Here is a 20,242-nt window from a genome sequence, read left to right as displayed (position 1 = left end):
CTTTCACAATTCCATCTAAGAGTGGACATGCTAACTTTCACAATTCCATCTAAGAGGGGACTTGCTAATTTTCACAGTTCTAACTAAGTGTGGGCATGCTAATATTCACAATTCCATCTAAGAGTGGACATGCTAATATTCACAATTCCATCTAAGAGTGGACATGCTAATTTTCACAGTTCTAACTAAGTGTGGGCATGCTAATATTCACAATTCCATCTAAGAGTGGACATGCTAACATTCACAATTCCATCTAAGAGTGGACCTGCTAACTTTCACAATTCCATCTAAGAGTGGACATGCTAACTTTCACAGTTCCATCTAAGAGTGGACATACTAATTTTCACAGTTCTAACTCAGTGTGGGCATGCTAACTTTCACAATTCCATCTAAGAGTGGACATGCTAACTTTCACAATTCCATCTAAGAGTGGACATGCTATCTTTCACAGTTCTAACTACGTCTGGGCATGCTAATATTCACAATTCCATCTAAGAGTGGACATGCTAACATTCATAATTCCATCTAAGAGTGGACATGCTAACTTTCAAATTTCTAACTAAGTGTGGGCATGATAATATTCACAATTCCATCTAAGAGTGGACATGCTAATTTTCACAGTTCTAACTAAGTGTGGGCATGCTAATATTCACAATTCCATCTAAGAGTGGACATGCTAACATTCACAATTCCATCTAAGAGTGGACATGCTAACTTTGCTAACTTTCACAATTCCATCTAAGAGTGGACATGCTAACTTTCACGATTCCATCTAAGAGTGGACATGTAACTTTCACAATTCCATCTAAGAGTGGACATGCTAACTTTCACGATTCCATCTAAGAGTGGACATGCTAACTTTCACAATTCGATCTAAGAGTGGACATGCTAACTTTCACGATTCCATCTAAGAGTGGACATGCTAACTTTCACAATTCCATCTAAGACTGGACTTGCTAACTTTCACAGTTCTAACTAAGTGTGGACATGCAAACATTATGGCAGTCTATGTTATTTGGATGTAAGAATATCGCGGCAAAAATGCTGTGGTTTTGCCGCCACAATCATGTAAAGGATGCAGGGGACACCCCCGCAACCCCTAGTCCCCTTAAATGTTATAATGGGGTACACATTTACCGGGTCAAACCACATTATTGCAGCGTTTTATTACAGGATACCGTTGCAACAGACCTGCACACAGTATGCAGGTAATTCAAGCACAACAGCAACGATATCTGGCATCTTCCCTCTTGTCCGCATTAACCAAACCCTGCACCTTTGTCAGCGCCTCCTAACCCCCACTCACATATGCAAATCCCGGCAGAGCGTGTTATTAAACCCTGTAACACGACATGACGTAACATTCTGCGTAGCTCTTGTGTTATTGCTATTCTATTTTTTTACAGTCATGTGCCCTGTGAAATTGTGTATGGGGGAGAGAGAGGTTCAAATATAACAGGGAACAATACTAATCAATTAGCGCAGGTGGATGGGGGCTAAACAAAACCTACTAACCTCTTTGTACTGGGGACTTTTTCAGTCAGGAGGTGTCGAGTGAAGACTGCATTGTGCCTTTCTTTTAATTTGCAGCATGTGCGTCATGAGGCACCTGTCTTTTTGGCCAGAACTGTTACTCAAAGCACAGGATGGGACCTCTCACCTTCCCTGCCCTTTCAGCACCTTGTCAGCTTGACCATTCAGCTGCGAAATCTAATGCCTGGACAAGCGGAAAAAGTAATTTAAATCCAGGCATAATCAGCCACCTCTTGACACAAGTCATTTTTTTCAGTTCAGCGACCAACGTGGTTCCTTAGCAACGAGAAAAAAACGTCAGGCTGGCGCTGGTCTCAGTCAGAGGCACAGCACCTGGAGCCAGGGCGGAAGTACAAGACTGGAGGGCTCCTACAGAAAGCTGCAGAAAATGCGCCGCAAACCACCAGCACAGAACTGAGAAGTGAAGTCAGACAGGTACCGTATGAGTTTGAAAGCGTCCTTATCATTTTTATATGAGGCGACAGCTGGGTAAAAAGAGGTCGTGCGCGACCGCGCATTCGTTTCATGAAGCAGAACTATTTCCTGTATTTTTATAGCGAGTTATTTTCTGATCATTTGGGCACCTGGTGTGTTAACATAACTCGTGTCCATGCATGGCATGGCGTTTTGCACTTGCGCCACCTTGGTCCGCCGCAATTTCAGAATGCCCTCTGCCCCTGGAAGTAATAACTCCACCAGTACTGAATAACTCCATCAGTACTTAACTTCTCCAGCGCTCTTGCCTAACTGAACCATGCACCAGACTCGGGCCATCCTTCCTCTACTAGTGAAGTTGCTACAAGAAAGCAAGTGCGCGCTTTGAACACAATTCCTTGATTTGAAAGCGCATTACACATGCACAATAGATAAAATAAATAAGAAAAGAAGTGCTTTTAGCACACCCAATTAGGGGTCCAAAACATGCAAATAAGCCCTCACATGAAACCCGGTCTGGGGATTGCAGACTTTTTTGGTGTATATTTCACAAAAGTTTTACATGTTCATTGCACAGCTTCCATGTGTGTCCATCTGATCTGTTTCTGTTACATTTTAGAAAATAAATTAACTAGCACGACAGAAAGGTGGACATTCTTTCTGCGGCTGGAACGATCAACCATCATGGAAAGAAAACACCTTAAAAAAGAGATAAGAAGACTTCTGTAAGTATAAGTGTGAGCTGCACTTTGAAGAATGTGGACACTTTTTTAGGTAAATGATTGTGGTCTTTGCAAAATAGTATACAAGCAGGGATATCTGGCCTGCTACTGCTTCCTGACTGAGGGATGAAAGAATCAGGCTGAATGACTTTATAGGTTGTCACAATGCAGTCATTGTTTTAGTTTGTTTTCTTCTTCATATCTAATTTATTTATTTCAATTTGTATAAAGCAGGGCCTCTTTCCACATAATGACGCGTTTCTTAACTCCTTTTACTCACATGACAGGGATATCTCATTGCCACATTTATGCCACTTCTTGTGGCCCAAAAGCCTATATGTAATTCATTATTTTTCCTTGTTTCATTGTTTAGTGTGGGCTATTGGGTGTCGAGCCGAAATTATTGCGTTAGAGTGCAGATAGGGAGAAATGGCATATGAGGAGAGACACACAACCTGTAGGTGTTTGGTTATGTGACCACCCATTGACTGCCCATGGCCATGCTAATCCCTATGACCATTCCCACACAGTTTCTGCCCATCCCTGCCCAAAACAACTCCTCATGGGAACTCTTTGAGCCCACTTTAAACAAGCCTTACCATCAAACTTTGCACTCAAAGTGCCTGCCAGTGTTTTTTCAAAGGAGTCTTTTGTTAATGACATAATTGGAGGTGTACACCTGCTACTGGTGTAGTAAAAATGTCTTACCAAGTCGGCCATCAGCCACTCAATTTATAAGCACTCTGCATGTCCTTTACCGAGGTCCTGTTAAAAACAAGCCTTGGCAAAGCCAACAGTTTTGGCTTGTGTACTAGTACTCAGAATTTTCTACTAGAAGCCCAGGCCCTCACACCATTTTTCACCTGCTACCATCAATGGCCAGTTAACACCACTACGACTGTGCCTGGCAAGTACCTTTCCCATGCCTACACAAAAGCACAAACTGTTGCCATTGCCAATGCTTGTGTATTTTTTTGGAATATAGATGCCTCATTTGTTTACATACATTACCCCTGTTTTAGCAATTTTTGTAATTTTATTTTTAATATTATACTTTGTTGTGAAACAGATATGTTGTGCCGCAAGAAACCTTATCCTTGATTGTGTGCGCTTCCATTTGAAAATATCACACTCGGGCCATGGCAACAGATATGGAGGGAAGATGTGGGGCGTGTCAGTTCTGACCCCTGTCACAAATGGCACAGGAAACACTTCCGAGCTCAGCTATAGCCACCCCTCACTCTCTTGTCTAATAACTTCTCCTCCTCACTAAGCCAGGGATCTATACTCGCAGGTTAGTGTATAGTTAAGATTGACCCCTACTGTCTAAGATCTATCTTTACTGGATGTGGGGACGCAAAAGCGGAATTACTTTTCTAACTAAACTCCTTCAGGGACTTCCTAAACCTGTCCCTACTCTATCCAATTGTTAGTGTTCTAAAGGGGTGTGTGATTGTGCCTTGAACACACCCTGGGTACATCTGTCTTCCTTCTAACATGATCACATTCTCCTCCCCCGATCCTTACCTCTCACCACTCTCCTTTTCGAACTCCATCCGCCTCTACTCTCTTTCCTCTTCTCCTCTGTTCCTCCAATGTCTCACCACTCTCCTTTTCCAACTCCATCTGCCTCTACTCTCTTTCCTCTTCTCCTCTGTTCCTCCAATGTCTCACCACTCTCCTTTTCCAACTCCATCCGCCTCTACTCTCTTTCCTCTTCTCCTCTGTTCCTCCAATGTCTCACCACTCTCCTTTTCCAACTCCATCTGCCTCTACTCTCTTTCCTCTTCTCCTCTGTTCCTCCAATGTCTCACCACTCTCCTTTTCCAACTCCATCCGCCTCTACTCTCTTTCCTCTTCTCCTCTGTTCCTCCAATGTCTCTCATTCTTTCTAGGCCTCATCTCCAACCTTCGATGTTACTCCTCCCACCTTTGTACTACTGCTCCCTCCTAGACTCTGCTGCTCTCTCCTTCACACTACTTCTCTCTCCTCCCTCCTTCACACTACTACTACAACTACACCCACGTTCTATTCAAACACCCTCCTTTCACTCAGCCCCAAACACTTGCAACACACTACTTACACTAATTCACCTAACCGCACCGCCAGGCTGTCACACACACTCTCAACCCAGTACCACTTACACTCACTAATCGATGCCTCATCTTGTCACGAAATCGCCCCCACACACCACTGTGCCTTCCTTCATTCTGCTGGTCTCTTGGTCTGCCACCTCCTCCTCCTTTGACCTCACCAGAACAACCCACAACTTCCTGTCTGTTTCTTTTGTCCATTTTATGCTCCCCCTTCCCCTTCCACTGGACCCCTCACCCTGGCCAATCCTGCCCTGTCTTCCCCGCCTGGGAGTTGGTACAAACAGAAAAACCATTAAATAGTGGGCTATGCCCCGCCCACTTCCTCAGTGTGGGCCTGCTGCTGAATAGTGATGGAGGCGTGGGAAATGCTATGTCCAGGTTTTTGTTAGGAGCATGTTTTTTGGCTCCCCTAAGATAAGTCCAGCGTGTATGGGGGTGTGTCCCCCTTGTTTTAGTCCCTGGTGGTCTAGGGAGCTTGCCCTGGTCTGTGGCCATTCATTGCCATGGCCAGGGAGCATTGCTTGTTCTGCATCGTAGATGCTTAAGTGCAGCTGTTCTTTCCTTGCCGCCTCTCACATCTGCTGTTTTCGGCATGGGAAGGTCAATTGGTCGGGTCTATTTGCCCCTCCGGGCACTGTGTGGCGCTAGAGTGTTGTGCTTTCTCTTTATGCTCTTGTTGTTTTCGTCTGGCTTGTTAGCTCTGGGGAAGATAGAAATAAACTGGTGAGCATTAGATTCATGAGGCATGGGGGTACTGCAACAATAATACATGCTGGCGCAAAAGGAAGGGGGTTGGAACATGAATTGGGGGCCTCTCAACTGCCACTGTCTTCCTCGGTGGTAGGGCAGGCTCTGGACCTCTGCCAGAAGGCCGCCCTTCCCCGCTGAGAGGGGTCCCCATCCCCTCTTTACAAAGCCATGGCACTGTCCTTGTCACACTCTTAAATCCTGGAAATTAGCTTAGCAAGTTCCCTGACCCCCTACCTGGTAGGCTAAGAAGATATTTCAAACAGTGGTGCTGAAGTCCTGGTAAAGTTTCCTAAATTGCCTCGGCAGCTAGAGGAGCATGCAGCTGAAACCAAGGCTATTTCCGAGAGGGAGGCTTGTCGGTGAGCCAGGCTAAGCTGCCATCCACCTACTAGTATCAGGCATTTGTCTTCTGGGTCCTAAGTCCACCTGTTCCATGGACTCAGGGATGGTTTTCATTTCCCTCTGCTGAGTAGGGCTGCTGGCATACTAAATGTGAGAAGGGGCTGGGTGCTGGGAGCTTTCCAGGGCAATGTGGTTTCCCGGGGAGGCTGAACATGAGAACAGAGGGGAGTACAGAGAAGTCTACCAGTCTGACAGTTAGTACTTTTTAACACCCACAATCTAGAGTGCAGCAACAATACACTTGGTTAGTATTTAAGCAAGTGGGGCTGACAAGGAAACCATTTGGCCAGAGGCTCAGCAACCATAACACTGGTCTTGCTAGCGTAGGTGCACAGTGTTGCAAGGGGATCCTGAACTACAAAAACACAATCCAAAATTGCATCATATCTCAGAGAGACACAGATACCCACACTCGCCTTAGTTAGGGGCAAAGGTAGTGAAGACCAAAGGACATGTGAGCAGCAGTCCATCTGGAATATGCCCCATAAGAGGGGCGAGTGTGTGCCCCGGCACCCCAACAATAATTATCCACTGTTAACTAAATAAGCTCAGCAGTCATGTAGAAAAGAAGTTCCTGTATGCATTGTACCGAAGGTAGAATCAAGGATGAGTTTGCAAGAACATTGCAGTGAGTGAAACAGCAAACTGAGGTCAGGAACTCCCCCCTCCTCCATCCCTCCTCTCCACAAATGCAAATGACCAATCAGGGCAGTGAAAGTAAGGCCTCCTTGACCTATGAGCCATGGCTCCAAAAACTGAACCAGGTAAACACAATGGGCCAGATGCTCAAATCTTTTTTTTTGGGGCAATTGAGGGGGTGCACAAGTTGAAATGAGCTCCCTGCACTAATGTATGCAAGAGGGCTGGACAGCATATCTTTGCATCACTGTCCAGCCCCTCCTGAAATGCTCAGGTCACCTTGAGAATAATGTGACCTGAGCATTCCAGAAAGTACCGCAAATGAAATGAGTGCATTCTCTGCGCTCTTTTCATTTGCGCTACTTTATGAGTACCTGGCCCAAAAAGCTCAGAGTGAAACCTGGCTTCGTTGAATGGCGTAGACAGTTGCTAAAGGGAGCAAACAGCATGATGCACAACAAAAGTGAAATATTTGTATCATCTGCTGAAGAGGGATACAGGACACACAATACAGCATGACTAAGGACAAGCAGAACAGCACTTGTAGCAATCAAAAACAGACAATTTCACTCAGTGACCCACGAAAAGCTCTAGAAGAGTCATGAGAAAAGACAAAGACAAAGATGAAACAGGACAGCCCTGCAGCAGACATCCGCAGGAAACAGAAACAGATATTTGTGAACCACTGTCGGGACAGAGGTAATATTGATCATGACTTTCACTACTTCATGGCAGTATTGAAAGAGTTGGAGGGCGGGTGTCAAGCTTGGAGGATGCTACTGGCAGGCTCAAAAACGGAGTCACTGAAATACAGCACAAGATCACACAACTGAAAAGCAGGGCAGAGAAGACTGAAGGACGATCCAGCAGGCAACACTTTAGAGAGGCTGGCAAACCAGAGAGGAGGAGGGCCCAACATGAAGGAATTACTGGATAAATGGCTCAAGGACATGATTGTGCCAAGAACTGTTGAAGGTATTTGTGACTTAACAATCCTCACATGACAATAGCACCCAGGCTCTCATCAGGAAGTACTCTAGGAACAAGCATAGCGATGATACCATATTACAAAGACAGACACACCTGGCCTCATTCTGAGTTGGGCAGTCTGGTAAAAAAGTGCCGGTATGTGAGCATACCAGAACTTTACCGGACCGCCCGACTACGGGAGTGCTGGTGGGGCACCTGGGTTACCTCCAGCTAAATGTTGGAGGTAAGCCAGGTACCCTACCAGCCAAACACACCCTCATTACTGCCACCAGCATTGCCAGTGTTGGTAACGACAGCAAAAACCCTCATGAAGTCCCATGGGATGCCATGAATGGGGATTAACACCGCTCCGGCATCACCTGTAATCCAGTGGCAATGCCGCCAGACCAGGTGCCGGTAAAGGTAAGTACCATAGAACAATGTTTCAATCTACCTGAATTGTACTTAGGCAGTCGTCAGAATGACATTACACACACTGCAAGTGAAGCACAGGCTATTTCCCTGCATAGATGGTGGGACTCGGATGTTGGGATTCTTTGAGACTCTGCCTGGAGCAATGGGCTTAATATAGTGACAAGAATTAAGCAGCAGAATATCTAGGAGAACTTTGCCAATGAGACGAGGGGAGTGGAGACCTGAATACAGTAACCGATTCAGAAGCAGGCAAGAAGACAGGCAAGACTCATACCACGCAAGAGGGAAGCACTTGAAGAAGAGGCAGGAACTGTGCCAATAATGCTAAAGGAGCAATGGATAGGGGCAGTTGGGAAGGGGAAAGGAGAACATAGAAGTTCCTTGATATGAGATCATTGCCATTAGCCATCATTGGGACACAATCACAATATAAGGGAGACCCAGACTAACTTAACCAGGCGAATCCCCTATTGGTGGCCGACATGGCTCCTAATCAGCTATATACTGAACTGAGATCTATACACCAGAACACCTTAGTTTGATATTCTTCAATGCAAATCTGAACATTCAGTTGACGCATGGTGTGCAGCAGACACACAACTGGGAGAAGGATTTGGACACACTGAGGTTGCCAAACAGTAGGTGCTGTGGGGGTGGTGGGGCACTTGGTTGTTCTTGACCCATCACGAGAAGAATTCACTCCTTCAAACAGAAAAGTAACACACACTTCAAATGCCTCTTCAGGGAACCAACATGGCTTCAGAAACAAGGAGTTCTCCAGAATTTAGCACGCAGTGGATGTTATGGGATTATGTTGGAGTACTCTGAGAAAAACAAGGGGTCAGTGGTAGATGTTGTTATAGTATGGATGCCCATTTGGTCAGGCCTACAAACAAAGATAAGCATGGATTTAATCTGATAATCAGGACTCCACTCTCCAACTCCATCCACAGTCCTATTGTTATGTTAAAATGCACTCGTTAGCTCATCCCCTATCACCCTGAAAAATCCCACCTGCCATGTGAAGAAAGATCTCAATGTATATGAACAGGCAAATAATCTCCACTCCTCCCTCCAATTTCATAAATCATGCACTGCCTGGTAATCCCGATAATCCAAGCCATGGCCCCCTTTAAAATCCTCTCAAATCAGTCATAACCTATTTCCCATTCCCAGGTCCATTGTAGCCCATATCACCAGTTTTCCCTAAGAGACATATCCACTTTGGGTAGGCTGGGGCTCAGTTATCACAACTTTCTAACCTGGTGACTATTCCCTTGTCCCAGGTCCTTGCTGGTCTGATGCATTTCCTAATGAGGGTGCTGTCAAATTTGAACCTCTATCATTACTCTAGATGTCAGAACAGTGACGCAGAGGATAGATCTCGAGGTAAACATCACAAGTATGCAATATTCGAGTGTCTGACGATATCTCAATCCATCAACCCGACAGAGTTCCAGACAATCTTAACCTGCTGCAAAGACCTCTTGCAGGATCAGGAGTTAAGGCAAAAGATCTGTACAGATGGAGGTCATCCACAGTCGAGATTCTCTACTAAGCATGTTGTAATTCTCAAAATAGTTGAGCAGTTTTTTTGTGACTTCTGCTATTATTGTTCCCAGGAAAGGGAGGAGTATTTTTACTTCTTTCTCAATGGGAGGGGCTAGTGGTACACCCGAAAGATTCATCCACTCTGCCCGTCAAGTGGTCAGGCCATGAGAGATTAGGAGCTTACCGTCAGGGACACAGAGGCTTTGGTGACCTCGTAGTCAATGTACTACCCAATTCTACAGAGACTGCACAATACAGCTGAAGACCATACTGAGAGCTGGGAGCAGCAGGGGCCCCTGGGTAAAGAACAACATAAATGCCATGGGGACATGTGAGACCAATGTAGGATGGATTGTGCAGTTGAGATATGGCATTCTCACCAGAAGATGTGCTTTAACAAGAGCATGCACTGTCAGCTACACATCTATATGTAATTGGATGACAGATCTACATTTTATCCACCTGCCCTTGTCACATGAAAATTAGTACTCAATCGCTTGTGGGTTACTGTGTTCAAATAACACCTATCTGTGTGCAGCCCAATGGTGATCAGTGATTACTCCCATTGCCAAAATCCTAGCCACCAGAACTGCTGCTGCCTCATTGAGCCCACTTTTCTCTCCTGTTCCGGGGGCCTACGTGCCGTGTGCAAACACGCGAGCACGTTATGCTTAGTGTGAGGGATCCGTTCTGCTACTACTGTAGCCTTCCTACCTGCCATTCTCTGCACTCCTGGTGTTATGGTGACCGCTGCCCCCACCGTTGGATACTTCTACTGCCACCAGTTGGCTCTGCCACCTTATTCTATGTTAGCCTATGTTCTCTCTCACCATTTTAACAAGTTCATGAGTAATATCTGTGCTCCAGTAGCAGGGGCTTCAAATCCCACTTAACAGAACTGGAAAAGCAGTGACATTACATAACCAACGGCTAATCATTACATCACAATGATGTGGCATTTATAATGCGCCTGTACACAAGTGTTTCTAGATGTGACAAGACAAGCAGGTGGAAACAAAGGGAGGATAAAATAGCGATCTTACTAGGCCTTGTGTCATTCAGATCACGCAAGTGCAGGGAAGAGGGAAGGGGAGAAGTACCAGGGGGGAGAGGAACGGGGAAGTGCAGTTAACCCACAAGTGCAGCCAGCAGGAGACTCATAAGTGCAGAGAGAAGGGACTGTAGGGTTTCAGACACAGACCCTTAAGTGCCGGGGAGCCTGGAGGCAGTGTGAGGGCAACTGGACATGCAGGAGCCTGGGCCCGAGTTCAGAGGGTGACCAGATGACCGGTGTGCGTAGCAGTCAGGTGCATCAGCAGGGGAGAGGAGGAAAAAAGGAAGGACTTGAATTGCTTCCTGAGCCGTAGGTGGTTCTGCTTAAGTTTAAGAGAGGCAGGGAGGCTGGTCCATGGGGAGGCCCCAGCCGAAGAGATCGATCTGCCCCCAACTCTTTGCTTGGAGAAGCGTCTGACTCTCAGAGAGTTGGAAGTGGATGAGCGGAGAGCTCGAGATGGAAGATGTTTTGGAAAAGAAAGTGGGAAGTTGCAGACCCCAAAAAGCCTTGTGGACGACAGGGTCGGACTGGGACAAGAAAGAGGCCCGGTCACCCAAAAAAGTGGCCCACCCCTCGCCTCACGACCCTTGACCTCTGATGACATCACCAGAAGTGATGTCATTTGACCCCACCCCAAAGTGACATCCACGCAAGCAATGAAACACAACCTTCTCACCTTGACAAAACAGGAAGTGGCATCAAATAGCATTGTTCCTAAATCACTAAATTACTGTGAATCCAAGCAGGCGTCCAAGGTCAAATGATAATATGTTATTGTATAGCACTTACGCTTAAGCTCTTTTTTATAGAACAAATATGCATACAATATCACCCAACCTGTGTTGGTACTCATTTATCGACATAAGGAGGATGAAAGGCTTTTTTTTGTAAAAAAAAAAAAGTCACTTTTTTTTTTATTCCAAACTGGCCAGGCGAAAGGCTGAGGGAGCAATCCGACCCTGGTGGATAATGCAGAGGGTCTTGAACTTGATCCTTGCAGTCACGTGGAGCCAGTGAAGAGATTTCAGAACTGGAGAGATATGATCCCTGGGCTTGAGGCCAAGGACAAGTCTCGCAGTCCTGTTCTGGATAAGTTGTAAAGGTCAAGGCAGGAAGATTTAGAAAGACTGTTGCAATAATAATTGGTACAGTTCAGAACTGCAATTCATGAACGGAAATTAAATACACAGTGTCACATTTATCAGAGCATGTATCCCTTCTTAAATTAAATTGGTTCTACTTTCTTATGAAGTTAATGGCCCTTCACGGCTCGTTGAAAACATGTAAGCTATCCCCAATGCAGATTGTAAACACAGCTGGGTATGAAACATGTAAGGTTCGCAACCAGAGCAAGTGTCTATTATCTATTAGCCCCCTGGAAGGGGGCGCTGGCCAAGCAGGATGCTCAGAACGTGCGCTTTATTGTATGGTACAAGCCTGTGTTCTGAGCAGCCAAGATGCTGCTGGCCAGCGCCCACTTCCCTTCCCTGCTCCAGCTTCATTTCCCCTCTTTTACCCGTGTGGTTACCTACGTGGGTGCGGACAGTGTTTGTGTTTTTTAAAAAAAGTAAAAGAAACATACCTTTTCTGCACAGCCTGGTGCTGCGCCATGGGTCCTGGGGTCCGTTTTCAATGTTGATGACATCACAGTCATGAACACTGAAAACTGGCTGTGAACCAGGATGCAGCGCTGGGCCGCACAGAAAAGATATGTTTCTTTGATTTTTTAGTAATATACACCATTAACACCTGCGTAGTTAACTACACGGGTGCTAATGGCGATATTACCCTTGGCGGCGGGCCGACCCTCTCGGTAATGGCACCACTGTCTTCGTTATAGGACCCCGCTTTGCTTGGGTCCTTAACTTGGGCGGCGGGGGGTAATATTGCCTCATTACGCCCTTGATGAAATCTTGATAAAGTGACATTCTTTGGGGCTGATACCCCAATAAGGATTGACTTTTTTCTCTTAATAAATTTTGTACAATAGATGTGACTGTGCGTTGCATCAGTTTGCTGTTAAATGTCCTTGGTTTTTTATGTTTTCTTGTCCCAGTCTTGTGGACTCCTTATGTCTGTTTTGAATTGGGAGAGGGCTTCAACAGTCTGGGCGGGTCAGTTTGGGGAAAGTCTAAATGATTACTGGCTTCACAATTTTTGATGTTAACCCCCCTACTTGATGGCATTTTCAGTGGCAGCTTCTATGACCTTGCTCTCCATTGTGGACATGTGGCCCTGATCTTCACCCATCCTACTCATCAGCCTGCATAGGGTCTTATCCAGCCCATCCACTTTAAGGATAAGGCCGTTCTCTTAAAATGAGATTTTTTGTAGCATGATGAATATTATTTTTACATGTTTGGCTGTCTGAGCTTCAGTGTTTTCGTCAATTTCCACCACAGAGCAGGGATTATCTGGTCCCTTGGGCTTCTTGGTATGTTTCTCCCATTTTGGTGTAGGTGAGGTCAGGTGTGGGCTAGACATTATTGTCTCAGCAGAGTTAGGAGTAGTGTTGATGGGATTAGTGCTACAGAAATCTTCTTCACCAGTCAGACAGAATATTATCTCTAAATCTTATTTTCAATTCACATCCTTCATTTACTGCCGAGGAAAAGGGAAAAAAGCAATATAGCAAAGCATCATCGAATAAGGCAAGAAGAAACAAATGGTGCCTTGACGTGAAGAATTTAGCATTGAAATTAAGAACCCGGATTGGTATTGAAGTGCAAAGGACTTCATTTTACAGTAGTAGTTCTTGGTAAATTGATTCTTGCACGTATGCTTTGGGAATAAATCGTTGTAAATCGTTTCTTAACAGGATGTGACACAACCATCCCACCAGCTGATTCCTGCAGTACTTGCATCCAGATTATATGTATTTATGCTATGTATATAGTCGCAATTTATCTATGAAGGAGAGTGGCACTTCTTCAAAAATGTCCCTTCAGCCATCTTTGCAGTTTCTTTTTAAAAGAACTTGTTCAGCTACGAACTAAGGGGTTGCTGAAATGGAGCAGCAGCAGGGAATTGCTGGAGCTCGGGACATAAGTCTATCATATATGCATTATTTTGTTAAACTCCCATGATTATTCAGGTCATGCCAAACCATATGTACCTTTCCAAACAAAAAATAAAACCCGCAATATCTTAACCAGGAAGTAAAAAAACAGACGAACAACATCAGTCTACAAATTAAACAATTATTTTTTGGATTAACTGCCACCTAAAGTGCTGTGACAAAGTCCCATCCCTAAACTTGGGGATCGACATTCGGGTGCCACCCTGAGCTAGTGTGTGCTGGATCCAAAGGAGTTTTATGGGGAATCCCAGACCATCCCCACTGGGTGCTCACACTAAGGTAGGAGACCCATAGACCCCATTCGTATATAGGGAAATGGGGCAGTTCTAAAGCCCCAGGGGGCAGTCACAGGAGTGTCACCCCTTAACCGTACAGGCACCAATGACACTAAGAAGGTAATCATCAGGGCACTCCCAGTCCCACCATCCCTAAAGACAAGCGGTACCACCAAAGGGCCCATCGCAGGAGCCGTCACTGCCTGTCAGCCCTTCATGGACATTTGGCGTTCAAAGACTTCGAAAGTCAAAGGCGGGGGATTGTGCTGTTCCCGCTAGCCATTACGTCAGTTCCCACTCACAGTTACACACTCTCGCATTATCCCACACAGTATACCTGAAAGAAGTGTGTCTGCCAACACCTTTAAACTCATCCCCAAACATATACCCACTCGTGCCCCCGCCCACCCCAACATAATATTGTATGCCCCAAGTGTCTACACATGAAAATCCAAGAGGTAAAGTGTGAACAACAATGTTCCATTCAGTGCCGTGCATCACCCTGGCATTGCATAAGCGTCCACACACACTGAGCCTACTATTTAGGCATATTAAGGTGCACTCCGTAATGTCAATAATCTTTGTCACTCCCAAGAGCTGCTGGGACCTGTGATTGGGTCACTGCTCTGTCCGTTTCTGCCCAATCGAGGCTTCAATATATAACCTTGCGTCCATGGGTGTATCAAAAGGTGAGTGTGGCCCCCTTGTTGAATACAGAGCTTGGACGGGCATACAATGGCATAGGAAACTTGCCCCTCTCTCAGCAGGCATTTAACCTGGTCGTAGGATCTTCTTGCTGCTTGTACACTGACTGAAAAGTCTGGATATATAAACACTTTGCAGTGTGAAACGTTCCTTGGCAACTTTTAAGTGCACAAGGTTTTGGTGGTGGGAAAATTGCACTCCACCCAGTAGATCTTTTATTAGCATGTCAACAAAGTGCTCCATGGGCCCCTTAACTGTCTAGCACTCCGAAAATGCACGTATACTTTGCAAACCTAATCTTCTCCCTTTGTAATCACCCCCGAACATTACACTCTACCCTCCAAACTTTGTTCACACTTACCAAGCCAATATCCATCACCTCTCTTTCTGCTAATGGCTTGCTCACCACTTTGTTCTCTAAAATTTGTGACAATCTCACAGTCCTCCTCTCTTTCCCTCCTCAACTCCCCTTCTGTCCACCACCTCTCCCCCTAGCGCTCCTACACTCGACTACTTCGCCCCTACCTCTCCTATTGAATTAGTGCCCATTCTTCCCAGTGCCAACCAATCTTGCGCTTCTATCAATCCCTTTGCTCCCCAAATGGTCAAAGAATAGTCTCAATCTTTTGGTCTTAACTCTCTGAGCTCTTTAACTCCTCTCTTTCTGTTGGACTCTTTGCAACCTCTTTTAAAATTGCAACTGTCTTACCCCTATTGAAGAAACCTTCTGCTGCCCCAAAAGACCCTGAAAATGATCGCCCAGTTTCTCTCCTTCCCCATTATTTAACAGTCCTTGAGGACTTCAACCAGATCAATAAGTACCTTGATAATGGCCTTGGAAATTCACTTCAATCAGGCTTCCACCATAAACACTCCTGCGAGACTGCACTCATACACAACTCCACCTGTCTCTCTAATGCTCACCACTCCAAACCCTCTTCTATACTTCTCCTTTTGGACTGTTATGCTGCTTTTTACACTGTCGAGCACTTCTCTCTCCTCCTCCCTCTCCAAGACCTTCAGTCTCACAAATCTGCTATTGGCTGGATCAGAGGTCGATCCTTTAAAATCTCTTGGAAGTCGGAAACCTCTGAACATACCTCTCTCGCTGTCAGCATCCCCCAAGGATCAGTTCTTAGAGTTCTGCTCTTCACCCTCTATAATTCTTCCCTAGGAACACATCTCATACTTTGGCTTTCACTATCACCTTATTGCTGATGATACTCAAATATTATTCTCCTATCCCTCCTTCACCCCAGCCATCTTGGAAGAGATTACAAACTGCCTAACTGCAAATTATCTCTGGATGGCTCGCTGCTGTCTCATGCTGAAAAAAATAAGTCATCTTTCTCTCGGCTTCCAATGCCTCCCCTACCCTCCACTCTCCTATCTCCTTCCCACCTGACCTTCTTGCTTCGTCACACAATGCTCTCAATCTTGAGGTCCTCTTAGATAGCGACCTATGCCTGCAACATTTCATCATTACCACTGCCTCTGCTGCTCATACTAACCCCCTCAACATTCGGAAAATGTTTCCTTTTTTACTAACCATTCTACAAACTGTATAATTCCCTCTCTTGTGCTCAGCAAACTGGATGACTGCTCAAGCCTACTCCTTTGCCTTCCTCTCTACTCCTTCATCCCTCTATACAAAGGCCTCAAATGTGTTACCCAAACTATCTACAACCTACCCAGTTCCTCCCCCACGTCTACCTACCAACAACATGCTAGTTGGCTCTCCTCACACAACCGCTCTCTTTTCAAGTTCCTTCTCCTTGTCTACAAAGCTATCAATGGTCTTGCTCCTCAGTGCCTGCCTAATTGTACCTCGGTTTACTCACCATCTCATTCCTTCAGATCCTCCTCTGCACTCAACTTCACCTTCGTATACCCTTCAACTCCTGGCTTTGCACTGAAGTAGAATTCTTGGGCACCTTATCTTTGAACTGGCAAGGACTTTTGCCTTTCACCATTTTCAGGCTTTGGAATAGGCCAGGGCTTTGACGCTGTGCCCGTTTCCCTTTTAGGAGTGGTCCAGAATCTCTGCCATGTGCCTGCCACAACAGGGACGCCAGAGTGAAACAATCCCTCTGTTCCTAGCAAGAGCTGACCGGACCTGGGCCTCCAGCTGAAGAAAACCACCTTCTCTGGTTTCTCCTCTACGCCCATAGGCAACCTGGAGATGACTGAATCTTGTGCTAATTCCATGGTCACTTCAGTGGCTGATGAGTACTCTCTCCCAAGAGTAGGATCCTCAGGGGATGTCAGGCCTGGACTGGGAGCTACCAGTGAGACTGGTCTTTTTAAAAAAAATGTTTTTTTTTTTTATTTCATTTAGTTTTTACAAACTTTTGAAAATTTAAAAAAAACAAGAAAAAACTTCCCAAGAACTCATCACTTTTCTTCCACCTCTTAAAACAAATGGTAAGTTTCGTCTGGTTCCTTTTTGTTTGAAACACGATTTAAACATCGGACATTCCTATTCTATATAGACTTGATAGATGTCCTTGTGACATTTATGGCATCATCAGCCCTCAGTTCTATCTTGCAGGGAAACCTCACCCTCAGAGTGTGCTGATGTCACCTCTATTCGAATTTGTATTTGTTCAAGGAATCTCATCACTGCAATCATCAAAGATTTGCTTTCACCAATATGAAGATGTTTCCACCATTCCTCAGGATTGTACGTCTGGAATCAAATCTTCTCCTTCCATAAACATTTTTCGCGTTGGTCTTTTAATTCGTCGCAAACCAAGACCAGATGTTTTAAATTTTCTTCTTCTTTTGCACACATCCTGCATTTGGAGTTTCTTGCTGAGATCATCCTTCGATGTTTTAAGATTTATTTTCGTACATGTTCAGACGAAATTTTAAGTACAATCTTCTTTACCGTTTAGCCGTTTACAGGGTGATAGGATTAGATAATTCGGGAGCGTGTCGCGTCTTTTGGCTTCTGGCGGAGTGTTTTGCATGCATTTTTGAGTTGATCTTTTCTCACAGATTTCTATCCAATTGTCACAGGCGGCGGAATCCTCCCACTGATTCCCCTCACCTGTAGGTTCTGACGCTCTGGCAGGGGGCTCAACCTTCTTCTTCCTTCTGGTGCCGTAGAATCCTCTTCTTTCTTTTTCATTCTCTTTTCTCCTTTCTTGTCGTGTAAATAGGGACGAGCCCCTCCAGACGCCACCGCGACCGTCAAGGAACTCGGCCGCAGGAGCGTCCGGAGGAGCCAGCCCCCCTAATGGGGAAAAAGCCGAGATCGGCAGCAAAAAAAACCCGTTCCGCTGTCTTTGTGGATGCCTCACTGGAGGTAGTACAGGTGGAGGTAAGTAAAGGCGGTGGAATCAAGCAGTGTCTGAGTACGGAACCTGAAGACGTAGGAAACGCTGCAATATTCCAGGTGCGTAAAGGGAGAACAGAAGGGTATGTCTTGAAGCCGGGGAATAGGTGTGGATGCTTAAAGAAAGGATCGTATGATCACAAAGACTGATGGGCAGGTAAGGACAAAGGGGGAAGCAGGGAGTAAGCATACAGGGGAGGAAAACAGAGAGAGAGAGAGGGAGAGAGAAGAGAAAAAAGTGTACAGAAAATGGCTATAGATAGCTCATAAAGTATCCCGGCAAGAACGGATGAGATACGGCCTCAAAATAGTTGGTGGCAAGGAGTCGCCGTACGAAGGCAGAGGAAACCAAGATACAAGTTAAGAAGGAGGAGCCACGAGACAGCTCAGAAACAGCAGAGCACACAGAAGGCAGGGTCGGCAGCGGTCAAAGAAACGAAACAAGGGGAAAATACCTGGTACCCGAGAGGCAAAGGTGCCAGTAGGGAATCACAGAGAGAGGTACGGGGAAACAACCCTAAGAAAAGGCACACAATCAGCGGGGACATAAACTCGAGCGTCGGTAACTAAGAAGTTGCAACGCTATGAGTACGGGGCGTAGCTGGTATTTATATGGCCGGTGCTCTGGAATCTAGTCCGTCAACGAGAGACGGGCAGCATTCTACAGCCAACCCTCCATCTTGACCACAGCTTCCAGGGTCGCGTCGTGACAGTATGCCTCCTCTTCAACTGGGTCCCTCCGAGTTTACCCGGATGGAGTCGATGGAATTGACGGAGCAATCTTGGGGCATGTATATGACTCTTGGGTTCCCAAGTTCGTTCGGCTGGGGAATACCCCTTCCAGTGGACTAGATATTGTAGAGTTCCCCATCTATACCGAGAATCGATCAGTCTTTCCACCTCATATTCTTCAGGCTCGAGGTCCTTGGCAATGGAAAGACGAGGAATGGGGCATCCTTGAGGGTCGGTCTGGTACACTTTCAAAAGAGATGAATGAAAGACTGGGTGGATCCTCTTGTATCTGGGAGGCAACTGTAGGCGAAAGGCTACCGGATTAACCTTAGAGGAGATTGGAAATGGACCTATGTACTTGGGTGAAAATTTTCCCGGATGGGCCCACCTTGGTAAGTACTTGGTCGATAACCAAACCAGTGTACCCTTTTCCCATCAGGGGTTTGGTTGTCATTTCTGATCCGCATAAGTCTTATACCTCTTCTTACTGGCCTTAAGGTTCCGCTGCACTTCTCTATGTATCCGTCTCAGGTCATCTAGATGTTGGTCTAAAGCGGGCATCGTAGTGGTAGAGATTCCAAACAGAGGCACATGACGAGGATGGAATCCATAGGTGTAATAGAAGGGACTACAGCCAGTAGCTGAATGAGTGGCATTGTTATAGGTGAACTTGGCCAGTGGTAGAAAGTGTGTCCATCTCTCTTGTTCTTGATTACAAAAGCAACGGATGTATTGCTCTATGGTGGCATTGAGACGTTCAGTCTGCCCGTTGCTTTGAGGATGATATCCAGAAGAAAGTGCCCGTCAGATACCAAGCTGTCTGCACAGGGTATACCAAAACCTAGATGTAAATTGGGATCCTCTATCTGACAGAATGGTATGGGGTAGGCCATGGAGGCGGACCACATCTTTCAAAAAGACAGACGCGGCTTCAGGTGCACTTGGTACGCCCGGAAGTGGTGAGAAATGTGCCATCTTACTAAGAGAATCCACCGTAACCATTATGGCCGTACATCCTTGGGACTGAGGAAGATCAACTATAAAGTCAGTGGAAATATGCTCCCAAGGTTGCGAGGGTATTGGTTCTTGCTGGAGTAGACCTACCGGCCGTTGTGTAGAAGATTTGTTCATGGCACATATGGGACATGTATTAACATAAGTCTTGGTGTCCCTAATCATTGTCGGCCACCAGAAGTATCTGGTAAGTAGATCTAACATAGTCCTTTGCCCCTTATGACCAGCAGAGGGAAGATCATGGCACCATGACATGGCTTGTGTCTGTAGAGGTTTGGAAGGAAGGTACAACAAACCTTTGTGAAAATACAAATCCCCTCGTCTCTCTAAACCTTGCTCTTGGTCTAGGGTTGCCAGTAGATGACGAGCGGAGGCCTTTACTTCTTTGAGGAAGGAGTGAACCACTCCCAGGATCTTCTTTCCAGCCAATATTTCTTCAGCACCTTGGGATTGCTCCACGTCCTCAGACAGGCTTCTGGATAATGCGTCGGCCAAGGTATTGTCCTTCCC

The 20,242-nt window shown here is 45.8% G+C and overlaps 2 protein-coding genes across 3 annotated transcripts in view; one reads left to right on the top strand and one right to left on the bottom strand.

Moving 5' to 3' along the window:
• SGO2 (shugoshin 2) overlaps positions 1 to 1,661 on the bottom strand; it is a 437,789-nt gene extending 436,128 nt beyond the window's left edge. The window contains exon 1 of the mRNA XM_069615600.1: positions 1,516 to 1,661. The gene's annotated coding sequence lies outside the window, so the exon portion shown is untranslated. The remainder of the gene's footprint in view (positions 1 to 1,515) is intronic.
• A 161-nt stretch (positions 1,662 to 1,822) lies between these two features.
• C9H2orf80 (chromosome 9 C2orf80 homolog) overlaps positions 1,823 to 20,242 on the top strand; it is a 142,080-nt gene continuing 123,660 nt past the window's right edge. For both annotated transcript variants that reach the window (XM_069615603.1, XM_069615602.1), the window contains exons 1-2: positions 1,823 to 1,968; positions 2,588 to 2,693. In XM_069615603.1, coding sequence (XP_069471704.1) covers positions 2,653 to 2,693 — 41 coding nt within the window. In that variant the 5' untranslated portion in view covers positions 1,823 to 1,968; positions 2,588 to 2,652. The remainder of the gene's footprint in view (positions 1,969 to 2,587; positions 2,694 to 20,242) is intronic.

Source organism: Ambystoma mexicanum, chromosome 9, assembly GCF_040938575.1.
Source record: "Ambystoma mexicanum isolate Mex_15411 chromosome 9, UKY_AmexF1_1, whole genome shotgun sequence".
Lineage (NCBI taxonomy): Eukaryota > Metazoa > Chordata > Amphibia > Caudata > Ambystomatidae > Ambystoma > Ambystoma mexicanum.
The sequence above is the reverse complement of the archived record's forward strand: the minus strand, read 5'-3'. Positions and strand labels throughout refer to the sequence as shown.